The sequence below is a fragment of the Microcaecilia unicolor genome, chromosome 10, assembly GCF_901765095.1.
Source record: "Microcaecilia unicolor chromosome 10, aMicUni1.1, whole genome shotgun sequence".
NCBI lineage: Eukaryota > Metazoa > Chordata > Amphibia > Gymnophiona > Siphonopidae > Microcaecilia > Microcaecilia unicolor.
The window spans coordinates 37,963,361-37,982,132 of record NC_044040.1 but is presented as its reverse complement, the minus strand read 5'-3'; the positions used below and the strand labels follow the sequence as shown (position 1 = coordinate 37,982,132).

The window sequence follows — 18,772 nt, the reverse complement described above, 5'->3', positions numbered from 1 at the left end:
GCAAGCTTTTACATTTTATGAACATGGACATCAACCACTGGCTGCAGGCTTTTCACATCACAGACTGGGTAGAGCTTCCTGCCCCTATCCTCCAGCAACTTTTCATTCTTTCCAATGCAGTGGCGTAGCCAGAGGTGGGCCTGGGTGGGCCGGGGCCCACCCATATAGTGCTCAGGCCCACCCAACAGTAGTACATATTTACTGGTAGCTGATGAGGATCTCAAGCTCGGCCAACTGAAGACTTCTTCCTGATGGTAACAAAAATGCTACTCTCCACGATAGTAGCACCTGCACATGCTCAGTTTTCAACGCATGCCTGCTGCATACTGCCAAGGTGGAAAGAAGCATTTTCCCTCCAGCTGAAATATTTTTTTGGGTGGTGGTTGGGAGGGGGGAGAACACTTGGTGCCCACCCACTTCTTGCCTGGGCCCACCCAAAATTTGTTGTCTGGCTACGCCCCTGTTCCAATGTAATGGACTGTTGAAAAGAAATTAAATGTAAGTAGTTGCAATGTCTGTTCATCTGTCTGGGAGCAAAGTAACTCTGCGAATTAGACCAAATTTGAGATGGGGAGGGGGAGAACCACGGAAGAGACATATCAGGTTTGAAAGTGGGACAGATTAGATCATGGGTTCTAGAGATATAAAATCCCTTCCCCTCCCCACAAAATGACTCAGTGCATTTTGATGTGAAAGGGAGGTCCTGCAGCTGAAGTAGAGGCACTGATACATACAAACATAGTGAACTATGCCTTGCAAACTGCCTCTTCTCTCTCCTCTTATCTCCTGATGACACTCACAAAGAGCCAACACTGACACACATATACACATATATACATACAAACACATGCAAACATATACAGACATACAAGATATGCAATTACAAGCACATAGACACACTCAAATACACACACACACACACACACACAAACACATGCATACACAGATGTGCATGCACACATACACACACACACACACACACACACATAGACATGTAAAATATACATGCACAAATATATATACACAGGCACAAGGTATACAAAAATAAAAGTATACACATAGAAACAGGCACACACATGTATACACCCAGAGGTATGCACATGCATACACATACATACACACAGATTTACACACACACACACACATACACATATATAAACACACACACAAACACACAGATATATACTCATACACACAAATACACACACTGAAACAGAGATGCATACACACAGATTCAAACACATACACACACAGATGCACACATATGGAGACACAGACACATACATACATACATACTGAGGCATTGGGAATAATTCCATGAGGCATGCTCTGCCTGACTTTATTGCCATGCACCCTTCTCCCCACAGTACCATACCGTAATTACTGCTAGGCTGGCACTTAGTCATTCAAATGTGCATTTCATTTTCTTTCTTAAAAATTCTACTTTTAAACCTAGTGACTGAACCCTATAACTTTCTTAATGGTTGCTATATATGATGACACCTAGTGACTGAACTGTGTAGTGTGGTGGCAATATTTATTGCCTTCTAGTGGTGGAGAAACACAGCGATATCTATTGCTTTAGGACAGTGGCACCTTGTGGTTAAATTGTAAAATCTATCCTTTATCTTTTGACAGTGACATCTATACTATCATATTTGGTTTCATTTCATTATTCTTTCCAAATGAAGGACATGTTTGGGAAACCTTCATTCAGTGAACTATATCCATTTCCCCTTCAGGCAGCCTGATGGTATAAATTCCAATCTCTGATGGTGATCTCCTAACTTACTCCCAATATATAAATATTACATGGCAGGCAAATGAAAGGTTTTCAAGTTTATGGAGTCTTCCAGAAATTTCTTGTGTAGATATTTGAATGCTAAGATAGAGTACAGTTGAGAAAAAGTTACAAGAAGCCACGCCTCTTTAGTAGAAGAGTAATATGAAAAAACGCAATGGGTGGTGAATAGGTATAGAGTAGGGTACCAACCTGGAACCTTGTCCCATTAACAACAGTAGGACATCCTGCATTACTTGTATGTCTGCTTTTGTTCCTTACTTTAGCAGCCTTTGTAGTACAATGATATGTTTGTGTGTATGTATGGAATTTTTAGAAAGAGGATTTGAGAAATAATATAGTTGGCCATACAATTTATTCTAAATACTAAATTTAGCCAAACATGGATGATTTTTGTTTTAGGTAAAACATGATAAACTCTATACAACAAGTGGGATTTGTGGAAATGCTGGTGAAAGTCAAGGTAAGAAAACAGAACTGATATATCTTTTAGGTTGATGCTCAAAAGATTTGTCTGGGTAGATGTGGGAGTTTCCCCAGACAAATCTTTCTATTGTAAAATCTTACTGGTTAAATTTTGTCTGGACCTCTGTTTATCCAGTACAGAGGAGCAGTGTGAGGTTTAGAATAGACAGTGAAGATTATTAACTCTATCTGGATAGATTTATCTGGAGAAGTCTGCTAGCAGCTAAGGGCCGTCCTAAAGATATTGGGCCTAATATTCAGAAAATGCTGAGCTCCTAAATTTATGCTCTAAATTAGCCTTCCAAATTTGTGCCCTATTTTCAGCCAGATTTAGGAGCATAAATTTTCAGCTCAAAATTCATCTTAATTTAGGTGTTTAAAAGTTACGCTCATAAATTTAGGCCTGCTATTCATTTACCTAGATTTATGAACCTAGTATTGAAAATCAGTGCTAAGCTCCTAATGTTTTTTCGCTGCCCTAAATCCACTTCTGTTGCCACCCACTTTTTATGCTCCTAAATTTATGAGTGCAGTGAAATTTTAAGTAAAAATTTATGCCCTCAGCACTACTAAATTTTCAAAAAGGCCAATTTGTGAGCATAACTCTCAAAGTTAGGAACATCAAATCTTTGAATATTGGGCCCATTGTTTATTGTTTCAAGTCAGCAAGCAGCCGATCAATTCATACTGCATCTTAGCAAATTTCCACCAATGAAAGCTTATTGGAGTGGTACTATCCTGAACTATTAAAAAGCTATTCTGTTGTCCTAACTTGTCTGCACAGGTATCTGGGTACTGGTGCTGCATATCAGTGGTAACCAGATAACTTCTGGATCCTCCTTGGCTCCCTCCCCTGACTGTTACGCAAGTATCTGGATAGTGTTGAGGTAGTCAGTAAAGATTTTCTGCAGCATTATCCTGTGAAAAACATTAGTGACTGGCCCTGGAGAGCTGTGGCATTTATCTGGGTGGGAGTCATTCCTGTGGGTCTTTCAGTGGAAGAGATGGGAGGCACCTTGTTAGTCCCACTCATCATACTGAGGACAGATGGACTCTCCTGCTATCCTAAGCTGAGTCTTTGGTACCTTCTGCTCCTGAGATTTTTCACGGTTGCTCCTTCAACTCAGACCCCCTTGGGTCTCTTACACTTCTCGCTTCAGTTTCCTTGGACTCTACAGTCTCTCCTCCTTGGTCTCCTATGGAAGGAGCAAGAAGATGCCTGGACCTGGATGCACAGCCTTTTATCTTTCTCTCTGACCCCTTACAGGCAGATCCAATCTCCATTACCTCACTCTGCAAGAAGGATCAGATTAGAAGATTAGAAGCAGGGGCTCTAGAATTTTCCTCTGCCTGAACATAATATTGTCCATTGTCAGGTCATATTTGTAAGCCCCCCTCCCCCCCGTAAGTGTTCCTAGGTCCGGGACTGACCTAACTGGAGTCTCCCTTGGGCAGGCTCCATCGAGCCCTGGAATGATTGGTGCCTGGTGCTTCCAGCTGGGGAAGAAAAGTGTTAGTGACAGCTGTGAACAAGGCTGGCTGAAGTGTTAAACAGTTTATTGTACTATGTACAATGTTTATTATATGGAAGCATTATATGCTAATGAGAAGTATCTTGATGAGCAGCTTATTAAGCATTCTGAATGAAAGGTATCTAATAAAAAACCTTTAATCAATGTTCTTGGAACCAGTTAGTATCTCTACCAGTGTGGCCGCTTTAAACATCCTTGCCAGGGCCGCCGAGAGCCAGAGCCGGGCCCGGGACAAGGCCGCCCCCGGGCCCCCCCCCACCCGAGGTCGCCGTCCACCCGAGATCGCCGGGCCCCACCCACCCAAGGTCACCGCCCACCCGAGATCGCCGGGCCCCCCTCTCGGCAGCCCTGATCCTTGCTCCTTCATTAGGTTTCTTTATTAGAGTGGCTGCAAAATAAATAAATATATATTGTTGCTATTATATATTACTAGTAAAAAAGGCCCGTTTCTGTAGGCAAGGAAACGGGCCTTAGGCAGGCAATTCCCCCCCCCCCCCTGTGCTACGGCCCCCTCGAACCCCCCCTTCCGCGAACCTGTTGTTCCCCCCCCCCTGCCAGCGAAAACTGCCCCCCCCCGCCGCTGTTGTGCTACCTGTGCTTACAGCTGAAGTGTTGATCTTCCCTTCCCGTAGGTTCTTCAATCATCTTGTCTGGAAGTTCCTCTGCGTGCGTCTGACGTCAGACGCACGCATGCGTCTGATGTCAGACGCATGGAGTTAAACTTTCTGAGAAGATGATTGAGGAACCCACCCGAAGGTAGTACACAACAGCGGCGGGAGGAGGGGTGCGGTTTTCGGCGTTCCGGGGGGGGGGGGGGATCGACAGGTTCGCGGGAGGGGGTGGGTTTCGAGGGGGCCGTAGCGCGGGGGTGACAGCTGATTCCGAGGCAGTAGGAGGAGTAGGGAAACACGCTGTGTTGACGTCAGTGACGTCCGTGCGTGTCTGCCTCGCAGACCACTTGCAGCCAGGGAGCCACGGTCCCAAGCATAGAACGTTGGAGGTGAGAATTATTATATAGGAAGGGGTCCTTTTTACTAAGCTGCGGGAAAAGAGCCTTGTGGTAGCTGCAGGGGCAGTAAAATACCCCCCCCCCAAATGGCCACTCGGTAAGCTAACTCTTACCATGTGGCCATGCGTTGGGGAGCACTTACCGTCACCCACTGATGTGGCGGTAAGGGCTCACGTGGTAACCTGGCGTGCGGCGATGCCCGATTACCGCCAGGTTAATGCCGCGCTAGGCAAAATAAATTTCGCGGAGCGCTTCAAATGGGGTGCATTCAAGCCGGAGCTACCACCAGCAGCCGCGTTGGGTCAGTGGTAGTTCCGTTTTAGCGTGGGATAAGCCCGTGTTGGACTTAACCGCCGCTTTGTAAAAGGCCCCCCTAAGAGTTTTCTCTATTTCTTCTTTGTAAAAAGTCTTTGATTTTCACTCTCAGCTTTGGGAACTGTGTATCGTGCAGAATGCAAGGGTTTTTTTTTCCCTTTTTAGCTCATGCCCAGAGAGCTTACAATCTTACCTCCCTGTTTACAGTGTGGGCATTAGCACACGGCAGCCGCTAGCACGGCAATGAATGGTTAAGTGACTTGCCCAAGGAGAAGAGAAGCTACAGTGGGAGCTGAAACCCTTGATTACCCTGGTTCTCAGTCCACTGCTCTAACCATCAAGCTACACCTGTGTCATAAGGGCCAAGACAGGGAAAGAAAGCAGATTCATCTTAGAGGTGTTTTATATTCTGTACCGATGATATTTTGTTGTTCACTGTTATGTGCAGTTCACAGAACTGGGGAGGCAATATATAAGCTAATCAAAGAACATGAATGAATTACCGATCATCATAAAAACAACACACAACCTGACAACCTTCCGAAAGTTATTAAAGACCTACTTATTCATAAAGGCGTACAATAAAGATTCCCCTTAATGATCTGACTTCCTAATTATTCCAATCACAACTATTAGGTTCATCCTAATTACATCCTCATGACTGAATATTATATCTTGCCCTGATATCATTATGTTATATTATGTTGATCTCTCAATCCACTTCCAATCCAATATGATTTACTTATGCACTCTTATTTGTAATAATTGTAAAATTATTATTCCGTTAATATGATTGCTATGATATTCTATGTACCCATCTGTATCTTTATTCTGAAATTCTTATCCTATAATGTTGCTATAACATTTTGTAAGCCACATTGAGCCTGCAAATAGGTGGGAAAATGTGGGATACAAGTGCAGCAAATAAATAAATAATAGCAAATTAAACAACATTTTCTATTTTTTTCCTTTTCTATTTAAAATAAACTGAAAATTGTATTCATTTTTATTTCATTTTAAAGATTCAGTTTCCAACCCTGCCATGAACCCCCCTCCCCCCGCCACCTCTGGGTCCTCCCCACCCCTCCACCATTCCACACACATACACACACTTTCTAGACCCCTTCCCCATATTTTATTCCATTCTGGTCAGAAAAGGAGGCAGGAACGATTTCCAGGTGCTCATAACTCACCAGTGTGTGGTAATCCAAATTGGCACCAGCCAGTCTACCCCTTTCCCCTGCTTATCCCTACAAAATTCAAAATAAAAAATAAAGGTCCCTGATCACATCATGGCCTTTTTCTCCCAATTTCAGAAACCATGTTTGTGAAATTTTGGATTGTGATCTGCTAACACACATCGAATCCAGGTGATGGTCACAGTTCAGGGTCAGATTATGTTCACCATCTCAAATTATCTCTGCTCTCAGTTTGACTGTGATGCTGTGCACACATATCTCACACCTGAACATTCACATTACCTTTGCCGGCTCCTAAACTGTTTCCAGAATTCAAACCATTGCAAAACAACTATAAAATTTTCATCTTTTGGGACATTCTCATCTTTTTCTTTTTAAGGCAAAATCACTACGGAATACATTGAACAGCAAAGAGTTGGAGAGAAGAGCGAGACAGATGTAACCTATATGGGAACAGACAGCCCATGTGAAGCAGGAAATAAGGTAGACAAATAATTGTAACTAATTTTCTGGATCAAGGCAATTTTGCCATTTTGTGATCTCATGGTTCAAGTGGTATGTTTTGCTGAAATTAATAGGGATCCTCAGGAGCTTAGCCTAGAATGGGTGGCAGAGCTGGTGGTTGGGAGGCGGGGCTAGTGCTGGGCAGACTTATACGGTCTGTGCCAGAGCCGGTGGTGGGAGGCAGGGATAGTGCTGGGCAGACTTATAAGGTCTGTGCCAGAGCCGGTAGTGGGAGGCAGGGATAGTGCTGGGCAGACTAATAAGGTCTGTGCCAGAGCTGGTGGTGGGAGGCGGGACTGGTAGTTGGGAGGCTGGGACAGTGCTGGGCAGACTTATAGGGTCTGTGCCAGAGCTGGTGGTTGGGAGGCGGGGTTGGTGGTTGGGAAGGTGGGGATAGGGCTGGCCAGACTTATACGGTCTGTGCACCGAAGAGGACAGTACAAATAAAAAAGTAGTACATATGAATTTATCTTCTTGGGCAGACTGGATGGACCATGCAGGTCTTTTTCTGCCGTCATCTACTATGTTTACTATTAGTTAAAATGATTTGTCTGGGTAGCTTTAGACCCAGACAAGTCTTTGGGTTTTGTAAATATATATACCACAGGCAATTTAAACTTTGGCCTGGCAACCTGACATCTTGTCAAAAGTTAAGGGGCCCTTTTACAGAGCTTGCTCTTTTGGGAGTACCGCCAGCCCAACGGTAGTCCCGCCCCGAATGCGCACCATATCCGGGGGAAAAAGAAAACCCCCAGAAATGACTTGCGCGGTGATAACCCGGTGGTAATCAGGCATCGCCGCGCGCTGCCCAGTTACTACGGGTTAGCGCGGGAGCCCTTATCGCCACCTCAGTGGGTGGCAGTAAGGGCTCCCCGTTGCATGGCCATGCGATAAGAGTTCTCTTACCATATAGCCATGTGTGCCTGGGGTGTTTTTACTCGCTGCGGTAAAAACTGCCCCTGCCGCCAGCGCAGGGCCCTTTTTCCCCGCAGCTTGATAAAAAGACCCCTAAAATTGGGAAGGATCAGTAGTTTGTGGCTGAGCTCCTGGTTTTTTGGTATTAAGTTGATACCTGATTTCAGAGTGCTACACTATTTCTTTAGCTTTGAGTTTTGTTTTGACATAAAATTTTTGCTATAGTTTTTCCCTTTTTTATTTTTGAGGGAGCTCCAAGTTAGCCAGTTTCATAGTGAAATACAGGTCCTTTTACTAACAAACAGCCTTAGCGTACAGGCCCTTTTACTAACAAACAGCCTTAGCGTGCCCTTACAATGGTCATTCCCACACACTAAGGACATTTTTACCTCAGCCATAAAAAAAACCCAATTTCCTATTTATTTCATTACAGGTCATGCGCTAATATTGCCATTAACATGTGGCCATTTAAAAAAAAATTAGTGCAGGAACACTTACCGCCATTATTTTGTAGGCGGTAAGGGGCTCCCCCATTAACTGAGAGTACATAAGTACATAAGTAGTGCCACACTGGGAAAAGACCAAGGGTCCATTGAGCCCAGCATCCTGTCCACGACAGCGGCCAATCCAGGCCAAGGGCACCTGGCGAGGTTCCCAAACGTACAAACATTCTATACATGTTATTCCTGGAATTGTGGATTTTTCCCAAGTCCATTTAGTAGTGATTTATGGACTTGTCCTTTAGGAAACCGTCTAATCCCTTTTTAAACTCTGCCAAGCTAACCGCCTTCACCACGTTCTCTGGCAACAAATTCCAGAGTTTAATTATGCGTTGGGTGAAGAAAAATTTTCTCCGATTTGTTTTAAATTTACTACACTGTAGTTTCATCGCATGCCCCCTAGTCCTAGTATTTTTGGAAAGCATGAACAGACGCTTCACATCCACCCGTTCCACTCCACTCATTATTTTATATACCTCTATCATGTCTCCCCTCAGCTGTCTCTTCTCCAAGCTGAAAAGCCCTAGCCTCCTTAGTCTTTCTTCATAGGGAAGTCGTCCCATCCCCGCTATCATTTTAGTTGCCCTTTGCTGCACCTTTTCCAATTCTACTATATCTTTCTTGAGATGCGGCGACCAGAATTGAACACAATACTCAAGGTGCGGTCGCACCATGGAGCGATACAACGGCATTATAACATCCTCACACCTGTTGTCCATACCTTTCCTAATAATACCCAATATTCTTTTCGCTTTCCTAGCCGCAGCAGCACACTGAGCAGAAGGTTTCAGTGTATTATCGACGGTGACAACCAGATCCTTTTCTTGGTCTGTAACTCCTAACGTGGAACCTTGCATGACGTAGCTATAATTTGGGTTCTTTTTCCCACATGCATCACCTTGCACTTGCTCACAGTAAACGTCATCTGCCTTTTAGCCGCCCAGTCTCCCAGTCTCGTTATGCAGTTAGTATGCAGTTATGCAGTTAGTATGCAGTAATGTCAATTTGCATAACTAGTTAGCACAGAAATGCCCACTCTATGCCCCTCACACACCCCCTGAAAAAAAATACAAAAATATAATTAATATGCGGTTAATGCACGCATATCCTAAAACTAACACGGAATGCATTAGCGAGTCCCGCATTAGACTTCTTTTTGCTGCATTAAGGGCCCCTTTTACCAAACTGTACTAAAAGGGGCCCTGTAGTAGCATCGGTGCATGGATTTGCTGCATGCCAAGGCTCCCTTTTATGGCAGCAGGTAAAAGTTTTTTATTTATTTATTTATTTTTAAAAAGGAAATGGCTGTGCGGTAAGTGAACTACTTGCAGCATGGCCGTTTCCCAGGGGAGCCCTTTCCACCATTTATTTAGGAGGCAGTAAGGGCTCCCATGCAAACCCAGCGGGAACAGGGCAGAGCTCAGGGTTGCCTGATTACTTCTGCATAAGCCCCTGACACTTAAAAAATAAAAACTATTTTTTGAGCACTGTAAATGGCACATAGTGGGGGTAGGCATGACTGCTGGGCTCCTGCGGTAGCCCAGTGGTAGTGCTGAATTGGCATGCAGCAAGCCCGCAGTGAGCTTTCCACACCTTTGTAAAAGGGCCCCTAAGAATGCATTAATGCCTAATGCAGCTTAGTACAAGAACCCCATGGTAACATAGTAGGTGATGGAAGATAAAGACCTGCATGGTCCATCCTACATGGCCCTGTCTAAGAAGGTGAAATAAAATATGCATACTTGATCCTGATCTACACTGTTTCCTCTAAGCTGAGCATGAGTCCTCTAACTACATTGCGACCAGTGGGGAGTGTTGATTCTATATTGATAGGGACAATCAAGTTCCCTGCAGAGCTTGCCTGTCCCTCACTATTGAAAATGTGATAATGAAACAGCACCTCCCACTGGCAGAACTGTGAGTGGAGGACTCCTGCTCAGCTTAGATGGAACAGTGCTGATTTGCCTTTGCCATTTTCAGAAAGCAAATAGGCAAATGGTCCACAAGGCCTAGACCAGCAGGAAAAGGAAAGCAGATCAAAAAGAAGACTTAAGCAGTCCAAAATATGGTCCAAAGAAGCAAATTTATTGAACAACAGCAGTGGAAACCACAGAAGTCTGCCCAGCACTGACCTTAACTTCCCCATTGCTAGAGTTGCTCTCTAAACACCACTCCTGCCCATGAGATCATTAAAGTTTTGTTTTGAATCCATCCTCTTTCTATAAAGGGATCCTCTGTATTTATCCCATACATTTTTCAATTCTTTCACTGTTTTCGTTTGTCAGCCACGTGTGTAACGTAGCTTAAAATGGCATACTGCAGGACGCACACAGGCATCCTGCGGTGTCAAATGTGTGGGAGCTAAGAATTATTTTTAATTTTTTTGAGGGGGTTTATCTGAAGTTGGAGAATGGGCATTCCTGCACTAATCAATTAGCACAGCTACGTTTATTTATTTATTTATTTATTATTTATTTAGATTTTGCTCATACCTTTTTCAGTAGTAGCTCAAGGTGAGTTACATTCAGGTACAATGGATAAATTCTATAAATGGCACCTTAAAATTCGACGCTGAAAAACCATGAAGTTAGCGTGATTCTATAAACTACACCTATAGTTATATAGGCCCCCTAAAATCAAACCTAAATACATGTGACTAAATTAGGCGCAGATTGGCTGTACTCTATAATAGCGCACATAGTTTTTTGAAACAACCACAACCCACCCATTCCATGCCTATGTCCATGCCTCCTTTTTGGCTGTGTGCATAAAAAATGTATGTGCACTGCGTTGTAGAATACACCTAGAACACTGTGTGCATAAATTTTAATTAAAGCCAATTAATGCTGCTAATGAGTTAAGTACCAATTATCAGCTCTGATTAGCTTGTTAATCAATTAGGTTTTGCATGCAATTTGGTCATGTGGCCAAATTAGCGCACACCTCTTAAGACACTATCCGCCTTATTTTCGAAAGTGATGGGCGGCCATATTCTGACCCAAATAGGGAGATGGGTGCCCACCTTGCAAAGGCACCCAAATCGGTATAATCGAAAGCCGATTTTGGGCGCCTTCAACTGCACTCCGTCATGGAAACGGCCAAAGTTGACAGGGGCGTGTTGGAGGTGTGGTGAAGGCGGAACTGGGGTGTGGTTATCGGCCGAGGAGAGATGGGCGCCTTCGGCCGATGATCAAAAAAAAAATGGGCGCCAGTAGCGAGAATTTAGGGCACTTTTTGGGATCCTTTTTTTTCATGAACAAGTCCCAAAAAAGTGCCCTAAATGACCAGATGACCACCGGAGGGAATCGGGGATGACCTCCCGTGACTCACCCAGTGGTCACTAACCCCCTCCCACCACAAAAAAAGAACTTTCAAAACTTTTTTTTTCCAGCCTGTATGCCAGCCTCAAATGCCATACCCACTCCCTGACAGCAGTACGCAGGTCCCTGGAGCAGTTGTTAGTGGGTGCAGTGCACTTCAGGCAGGTGGACCCAGGCCCATCCCCCCTTACCTGTTCCACTTGTGGTGCTTAATGCTGAGCCCTCCAAACCCCCCAAAACCCACTGTACCCACATGTAGGTGCCCCCTCACCCCCTAGGGCTATGGTAATGGTGTAGACTTGTGGGCAGTGGGTTTGGGGGGGATTTGGGGGGGCTCAGCACCCAAGGGAAGGGTGCTATGCACCTGGGAGCTCTTTTAATGTTCTTTTTTAATTTGTAAAAATGCCCCCTAGGGTGCCCAGTTGGTGTCCTGGCATGTGAGGGGGACCAGTGCACTACGAATCCTGGCCCCTCCCATGATCCAATGCCTTGGATTTGTTCGTTTTTGAGATGGCCGCCTTCGGTTTCCATTATCGCTAAAAACCGATAGCGCCCAGCTGAAAAACCCCCACATCCTAGGCATTTGCCCCACACAACCCGTATTATCGATAAAAAGATGAGCGCCCATCTTTTTTCGAAAATACGGTTTGTCCCGCCCTTTCGTATGGCCGCCCACGGAGATGGGCACCCATGGAGATGGGCGTTCGCGTTCGATTATGCCCCGCCACATATAGAATTTGGGGAGGTAAATCCATTAATGTACCTTAGTAAAAGGACCCCTCAGTGCTCATTATTCTGGCACTTAACTTTAAGCAACCAACAAACAATTACTCCTGTAGCATATTTCAGTACTTGCTCTTGCATTAAAACAACATTATAATTGTAGTGTTAAAAACATTATCCAAAAAAGCAGTACATTTAAGCAAATAATGTTTTTCATTTTAAAGTATATTTAAATAAATTTGCTTTCACAATTTGCTTGTTACATTATTTGAAAAATACAGTTTTGCTAGTGTCTTACCAATTTATTTTCGTTTGTGGCTTCAGGACTGCAGCTATATGATTTCCCAATACTTTTCATCATGTTTGGCTGGTACATCTTCACAAGACAGCTACATAAATACCTGTGCCAATGACTATTGTGATAGCGGAAGCCAGGAATATGCATATTCTACATTTCAAGAGCTGTCCCGTATGTGTGGTGAACAAGGATGTTCTGAGTCATGGAAATATTGGAGACAAGATCGTACTATTAATGTTGGTAAGTCTTCCATTATAAATGGTCTCCCCCCCCCCCCTCAATTCTGTGCCTATGTTAAAAATCTTTATTGAATACAACCAAATGAATAGAAAAAAAAAGATTATATTGGAAATCAATGAATGCATTTTCCTGCATTTCACTTGGGGTGTTGAAGATACCTATACGTTTTTAACATTATATGTACAGTAGACGACATTCACATCTGTATACTGGAAAATTTAATATGCATTTTCCTTGCAGTAGGTCTGTGTAGTACAGGTAAACACTGCAGTGGGTGCTGGATGCATAAGTCCTTTTACACAATTTTTATTGTCAACAGTGTTTTTTTTAATTGTTCACCACTGCTGGATAAATTGGACCCAGATGTCCAAGGATGTTATAATGCCTATGTATCGCTCCATGGTTTTGTTTTTGTTACATTTGTACCCCGCACTTTCCCACTCATGGCAGGCTCAATGCGGCTTACATGGGGCAGTGGAGGGTTAAGTGACTTGCCCAGAGTCACAAGGAGCTGCCTGTGCCTGAAGTGGGAATTGAACTCAGTTCCTCAGTTCCCCAGGACCAAAGTCCACCACCCTAACCACTAGGCCACTCCACTTTGAATATTGTGTGCAATTCTGGGCACCACATCTCAAAAAGATATAGTAGAATTAGAAAAGGTACAGAGAAGGGCGACGAAAATGATAAAGGGGATGGGACGACTTCCCTATGAAGAAAGACCAGGGCTTTTTTTGAGGGGGTACTCGGGGGTACACCTTTTCCAGTGTCTGCTAAAATTGACCCATGGACCACAAGTTTTAATGAAAGAGTTCAGGCTCAACACATCAATTCTGCCTTGTCATAGATTCTGTGACTGGTTGCAGGGGGCCTGGCTATTGTGGGGTGAGTCCCTCAGTGATCACCCCATCCCTGAAGGGTGGCCTGGCATTTGAGTACCGGCACCTTTTTTGCTAGAAAAATCGCACTGAGAAAGACTGAAATGGCTTGGGCTCCTCAAAAAAAGATGGCTGAGGGGAGATATGATAGAGATATATAAAATTCTGACTGGAATGGAGTAAAATGGGTAGACGTGAATCACTTCTTTCCAAAAATACTAGGACTAGGGGGCACGCAATGATTCTACAAAGTAGTAAATTTAAAACAAATCAGAGAAAATATTTCTTCATTCAATGTGTAATTAAACTCTGGAATTCTTTGCCAGAGAATGTAGTAAAAGCAGTTAGCTTTGCAGGGTTTAAAAAAGGTTTGCATAGCTTCCTGAAAGAAAAGTCCATAAGCCATTATTAAAATTGACTTGGGGAAAATCCACTGTTTATTTCTAGGATAAGCAGCATAAAATGTATTGTACTGTTTTGGGATCTTGCCAGGTACTTGTAACCTGGATTGGCCACTGTTAGAAACAGGATACTGGGCTTGATGGACCTTCGGTCTGTTCCAGTATGGCAACACTTATGTTCTTATGTACTTATATACAACAGATATTCAGGGGTCCTTTTACAAAGGCACGCTAGCATTTTTAGCGTGTGCTAAAAATAAGTGTCTCTAGCATTTAGCATGTGCTAAAAATGCTAGCAAGCCTTTGTAAAAGAAAAGACCCTCTATGGTACCTACATAGCTAATCAGGCAAAGTTAGGACTGCTATTTACGTGGTCCTACTTGCCTGGTTAGTTATATGGGCACCAGCACCACCTATCGCCAGTGCCGGATAACTCCAGAATTGCCTTGACTACTCTGGACAACCCTGGAACAGCCTGTAAGGTGCTGTGGTGGTCAGAGCCAATATTCAGCAGCACAGCCCAATTGTGTCACTTAATACTGGAGGCTGGCCAGCTTGGCATGATTTAAGTGGGGAGGAACCTTTCATGCCCAATTTAACCATGCTGAATATCTACTCCTAAGTTTATACCTGAGGCAGTAGAAAGTAAAATGACTTGCCCAAAATCACAAGGAGCTGCAGTTGGATATGGGGTGTGAAGAGTGAGTGAAACATTAAATAAGAGACTGAGGGGCCCTTTTCCTAATGTGTGCTGAAAAATGGCCTGCGCTGGTATAGGTGTGTGTACTGGACGCGCGCAGGTCCATTTTTCAGCACGCCTGCAAAAAAGGACTTTTGCTTTTGCTGAAAATGGACATGTGGCAAAATAAAAATTGGCGCGTGTCCATTTTGGGCCTGAGACCTTGACTTAGCAGTAAGGTCTCACGTGGTACATAAGTACATAAGTAATGCCACACTGGAAAAAGACCAAAGGTCCATCGAGACCAGCATCCTGTCCACGACAGCGGCCAATCCAGGCCAAGGGCACCTTGCAAGCTTCCCAAACGTACAAACATTCTATACACGTTATTCCTGGAATTGTGGCAGTAATCGTCAGCAGGTGTACACTGCCGATTACTGCCGATTAGTGCCACGTGGTAGAAAATAAAAAGTATTTCTGCCACGAGGCGGTAGTTCTAATTTGATGCGCGTTATACGTGCCTTAGTAAAAGGGCCCCTGAGAGACTCACAGGAAGTGAATATGGACAGATTTCTTTTTTTGCTGAAGCTGCCATGGAGGTTCTTGCTCTTTTGTGAAACACAGTAAAAATCTTCTGATTTCACCAATCTTTCCTGTGTGATATCTTCCATGACAAATCAGTCTGAGCAACAATGGCAGTGAGCACATGAGAACCAGGATTGTATAGAAAACATTACAATGAATTAAAGACTAGGGTTACAGACTGACTGAAACAACATTGAAGCCCATCAATTTTCACCATGTCCGGGAATAGAATGTGTGTGAAATGTGATTTTTTTCATTTCTGTTCTTTCAAATTGGAAAATAGTTTGCTTTCAAAGGACAGTCACAGTATTGTCCTGTCAGAATGTAGTATTCTGCATTCAAAGTCACAGTCCATACATTTACATAAGAACATAAAAATAGCCAAACTGGGGCACACCAATGGTCCTTCTAGCCTGGTATCCTTCTTCCAAATACCTGGCAGAATCCCAAATAGTAGCAAGATTCTATGTTACTGATCCCAGGGCAAGCAGTAGCTTTCCTCGTGTCTATCTCACTAATGCACAGGTTTATCATATACAGATTACTGGTGAGACTTGACTTGGGGTATTGTATCCAATTTTAGAGACCGCATCTCTGAAATGCAGTTCAGAAAAAGGCTATTGACATGGTATAGGATCTGATTCAAGGAGGTAGCCTCTGGAATAACAGCAGAAATTATTTCTTCATGAAAAGTGTGGTAGAAGCATTAAGCAGCCTCCTAGCAGAATTCAGTGAAGCCTGGTAGAAGCATGAAGGATTTCTACTGACAAAGAAATGTAAGGGAAGGCAAAAGTCAATAGGGAAAGGCATCAAGAAAGCTATTGGGCAGACTAAATAAAGATTATTTTCCTTATCTTTTATAGTAATAAAGGTTTCTAAGTTAACAATATTTTTTTTTCATTTTTATTCAACAGAAACACCTGCCTGTTCAAGCGCCAGTCAAGTTTTCGATGATTGTGCTCCGATATCTGTACCCACATGTTCCAATCCAGTTCCTGTCAAAGACAAAGCGGTTACAAGTGGCTGCACATGCCCTGAAGGTAACAGCATATGTACCAAGATTAACTTATGAATGTGTAAAATGGTCTCTTCATGACTAGTTTATATGTTACTCCAGAATAAGTACCTATATTTAAATGTCTGAGGTATAATACACACATTTACATGCACAGGACTAAATTCTATAAATGGTGCTGAAAAAATAGTGCTTAGTGCAATTCTATAAGCAGCGTTCAAAGTTAGGTGCCATTTATAGAATAGTTCTTGTGGCCAGGATCCGCAGCTACCTTTAAGCATGAGCATTTACACCAACTCAACCCTGGTGTAAATCCTCTGCCTAAATTAGGCATGGATGCCCCTTATTTCCAACTGCATGCATAAATTGCGGGAACACTTCCGATCTGCCCATGACCCTCCCATGGCTGTGTCCCCTTTTTGGAGCCATGCATAAAATTTACATATGGATCCAATAAATCTAAACTGATACCAATTAGCAGCGATAATTGATTGTTAGAGCTCAATTATTGATACCCGTTGGCTCATTATACAATTAAATTGTGCGCACAAATTTTTAGCACCATTTATAGAATTCAGGAGATACTGGGGAATTCTGTATAGGTCCCCCAAAGTTAGGTGCCGGGATGATCTCTGCTAAGTGTGAATTCTGTTAAGGCTGCTCCACATGGAACGACCTTTATAGAAAACTAGCTTAGCGCGTATTTCGCTCCTAACTTTAGGTGCAAGCATTTACGTCTGCAAACGCTGGTGTAAATGCTGGCACCCAACTAATATACATAGAGTGTCCCAAACATTGATATTGCATCAGGAAAATCAAGTACAAAATCTACCATGTTATTAAATTTATTTTTTATATTTTGGGGGGGGATCATCAGATCTTAATGCAGCACACACCAATAGAACAGCTTGTTCTTTCTTCATATTGAAAAAAATGGTTGCGATGCAAATCGTCATTAGATCACCCTTATTTTTAAGTTTGGGGCATATATCTTGTGCAGCATATCGTGATTATTCTTAGAAACTAAAGTGTAGCACAACATAGCGCTTATCTTAATAGGTTGGCGACAATGTTTAGTAGCAGGAGAACCTCCACCGACATGGCCAGGTTTCGTAAAAAAAACTTCCTCAGGAAAGAGGTTCTATGCAGGAGTACATGAAACATATGCTCTGAGAACCTCTTTCCTGAAGAAGTTTTTTTACAATGCTTATTAGTCGTCCAACCCCCCAAACTCACTGTACCCACATGTAGGTGCCCCCCTTCACCCCTTAGGGCTATAATAATGGTGTAGACTTGTGGGCAGTGGGTTTTGAGGGGGATTTGGGGGGCTCAACACACAAGGGAAGGGTGCTATCCACCTGGGAGCTCTTTTACCTTTTTTTTTGTTTTTGTAAAAGTGCCCCCTAGGGTGCCCGGTTGATGTCCTGGCATGTGAGGGGGGACAGTGCACTACGAATCCTGGCCCCTCCCATGAACAAATGCCTTGGATTTATTCGTTTTTGAGCTGGGCACTTTCATTTTCCATTATCGCTGAAAAACAAAAACGCCCAGCTCACAAATTGTCGAATAAAACATGGACGTCTATTTTTTTCGAAAATACGGTTCGGTCCGCCCCTTCACGGACCCGTTCTCGGAGATAAACGCCCATGGAGATAGATGTTTTCGTTCAATTATGCCCCTCTCTATGTATCTTAGTTATATTCAAGTCCCCACATTTGTCTAAAAACTCTATTTGGTCAACTATTTGGCACCCAACTAATGGCAGCTAGGCATGTTCTATAATACCGCATCCGAATTCTTGAAATGCCCTGAATGCCCATGCCCCTCCCATGGCCACACCTCCTTTGGAATTGCCCGCTATGAAAATGAACATACAACGGAGAGGGTCAAAGTACACAGCACAAGCAGTCCAGAAAAATGCACAAAGGGCTTTCAAGAATGGAACAGCTGTACTTTTTAAATGACCCTTAATGACCCGACATAGGCTGTGTTTCAGTGTAAACTAATGTCTGCCTCTGGGGTCAATTTAACCAAGCAACACTAAATATGTGAATGGTTGCTCAAATGACGCATTTTCTTGGCAGTCTGCTCTGCACTAGAAACTTGTTTCTCTATCCTCAGAGCAGACTTTCATTGTGCTGGGCTACTACATTTTGAGCAACCATTCACATATTTAGTGTTGCTTGGTTGAATTTATTTATTTTATTTATTTGTAGCATTTGTATCCCACATTTTCCCACCTATTTGCAGGCTCAATGTGGCTTACATTTGCCATAATGGCGGTTGCCATTTCCGGGTAACAGAATTACAATTGGTATTGCATTAAGGAGCATACATATATGGTAAAGTTCATGGTGTATACATGCATGGTAACATATAACATATAAGGGACATAG

The 18,772-nt window shown here is 43.3% G+C and overlaps 1 protein-coding gene across 1 annotated transcript in view; it reads left to right on the top strand.

Annotated features, from left to right (window-relative positions):
• Positions 1 to 23: 23 nt before the first annotated feature.
• The window catches only part of LOC115479052 (mucin-19-like), a 39,343-nt gene continuing 20,594 nt past the window's right edge, over positions 24 to 18,772 (top strand). The window contains exons 1-5 of the mRNA XM_030216768.1: positions 24 to 68; positions 2,204 to 2,264; positions 6,701 to 6,804; positions 12,608 to 12,821; positions 16,276 to 16,401. Coding sequence (XP_030072628.1) covers positions 24 to 68; positions 2,204 to 2,264; positions 6,701 to 6,804; positions 12,608 to 12,821; positions 16,276 to 16,401 — 550 coding nt within the window. The remainder of the gene's footprint in view (positions 69 to 2,203; positions 2,265 to 6,700; positions 6,805 to 12,607; positions 12,822 to 16,275; positions 16,402 to 18,772) is intronic.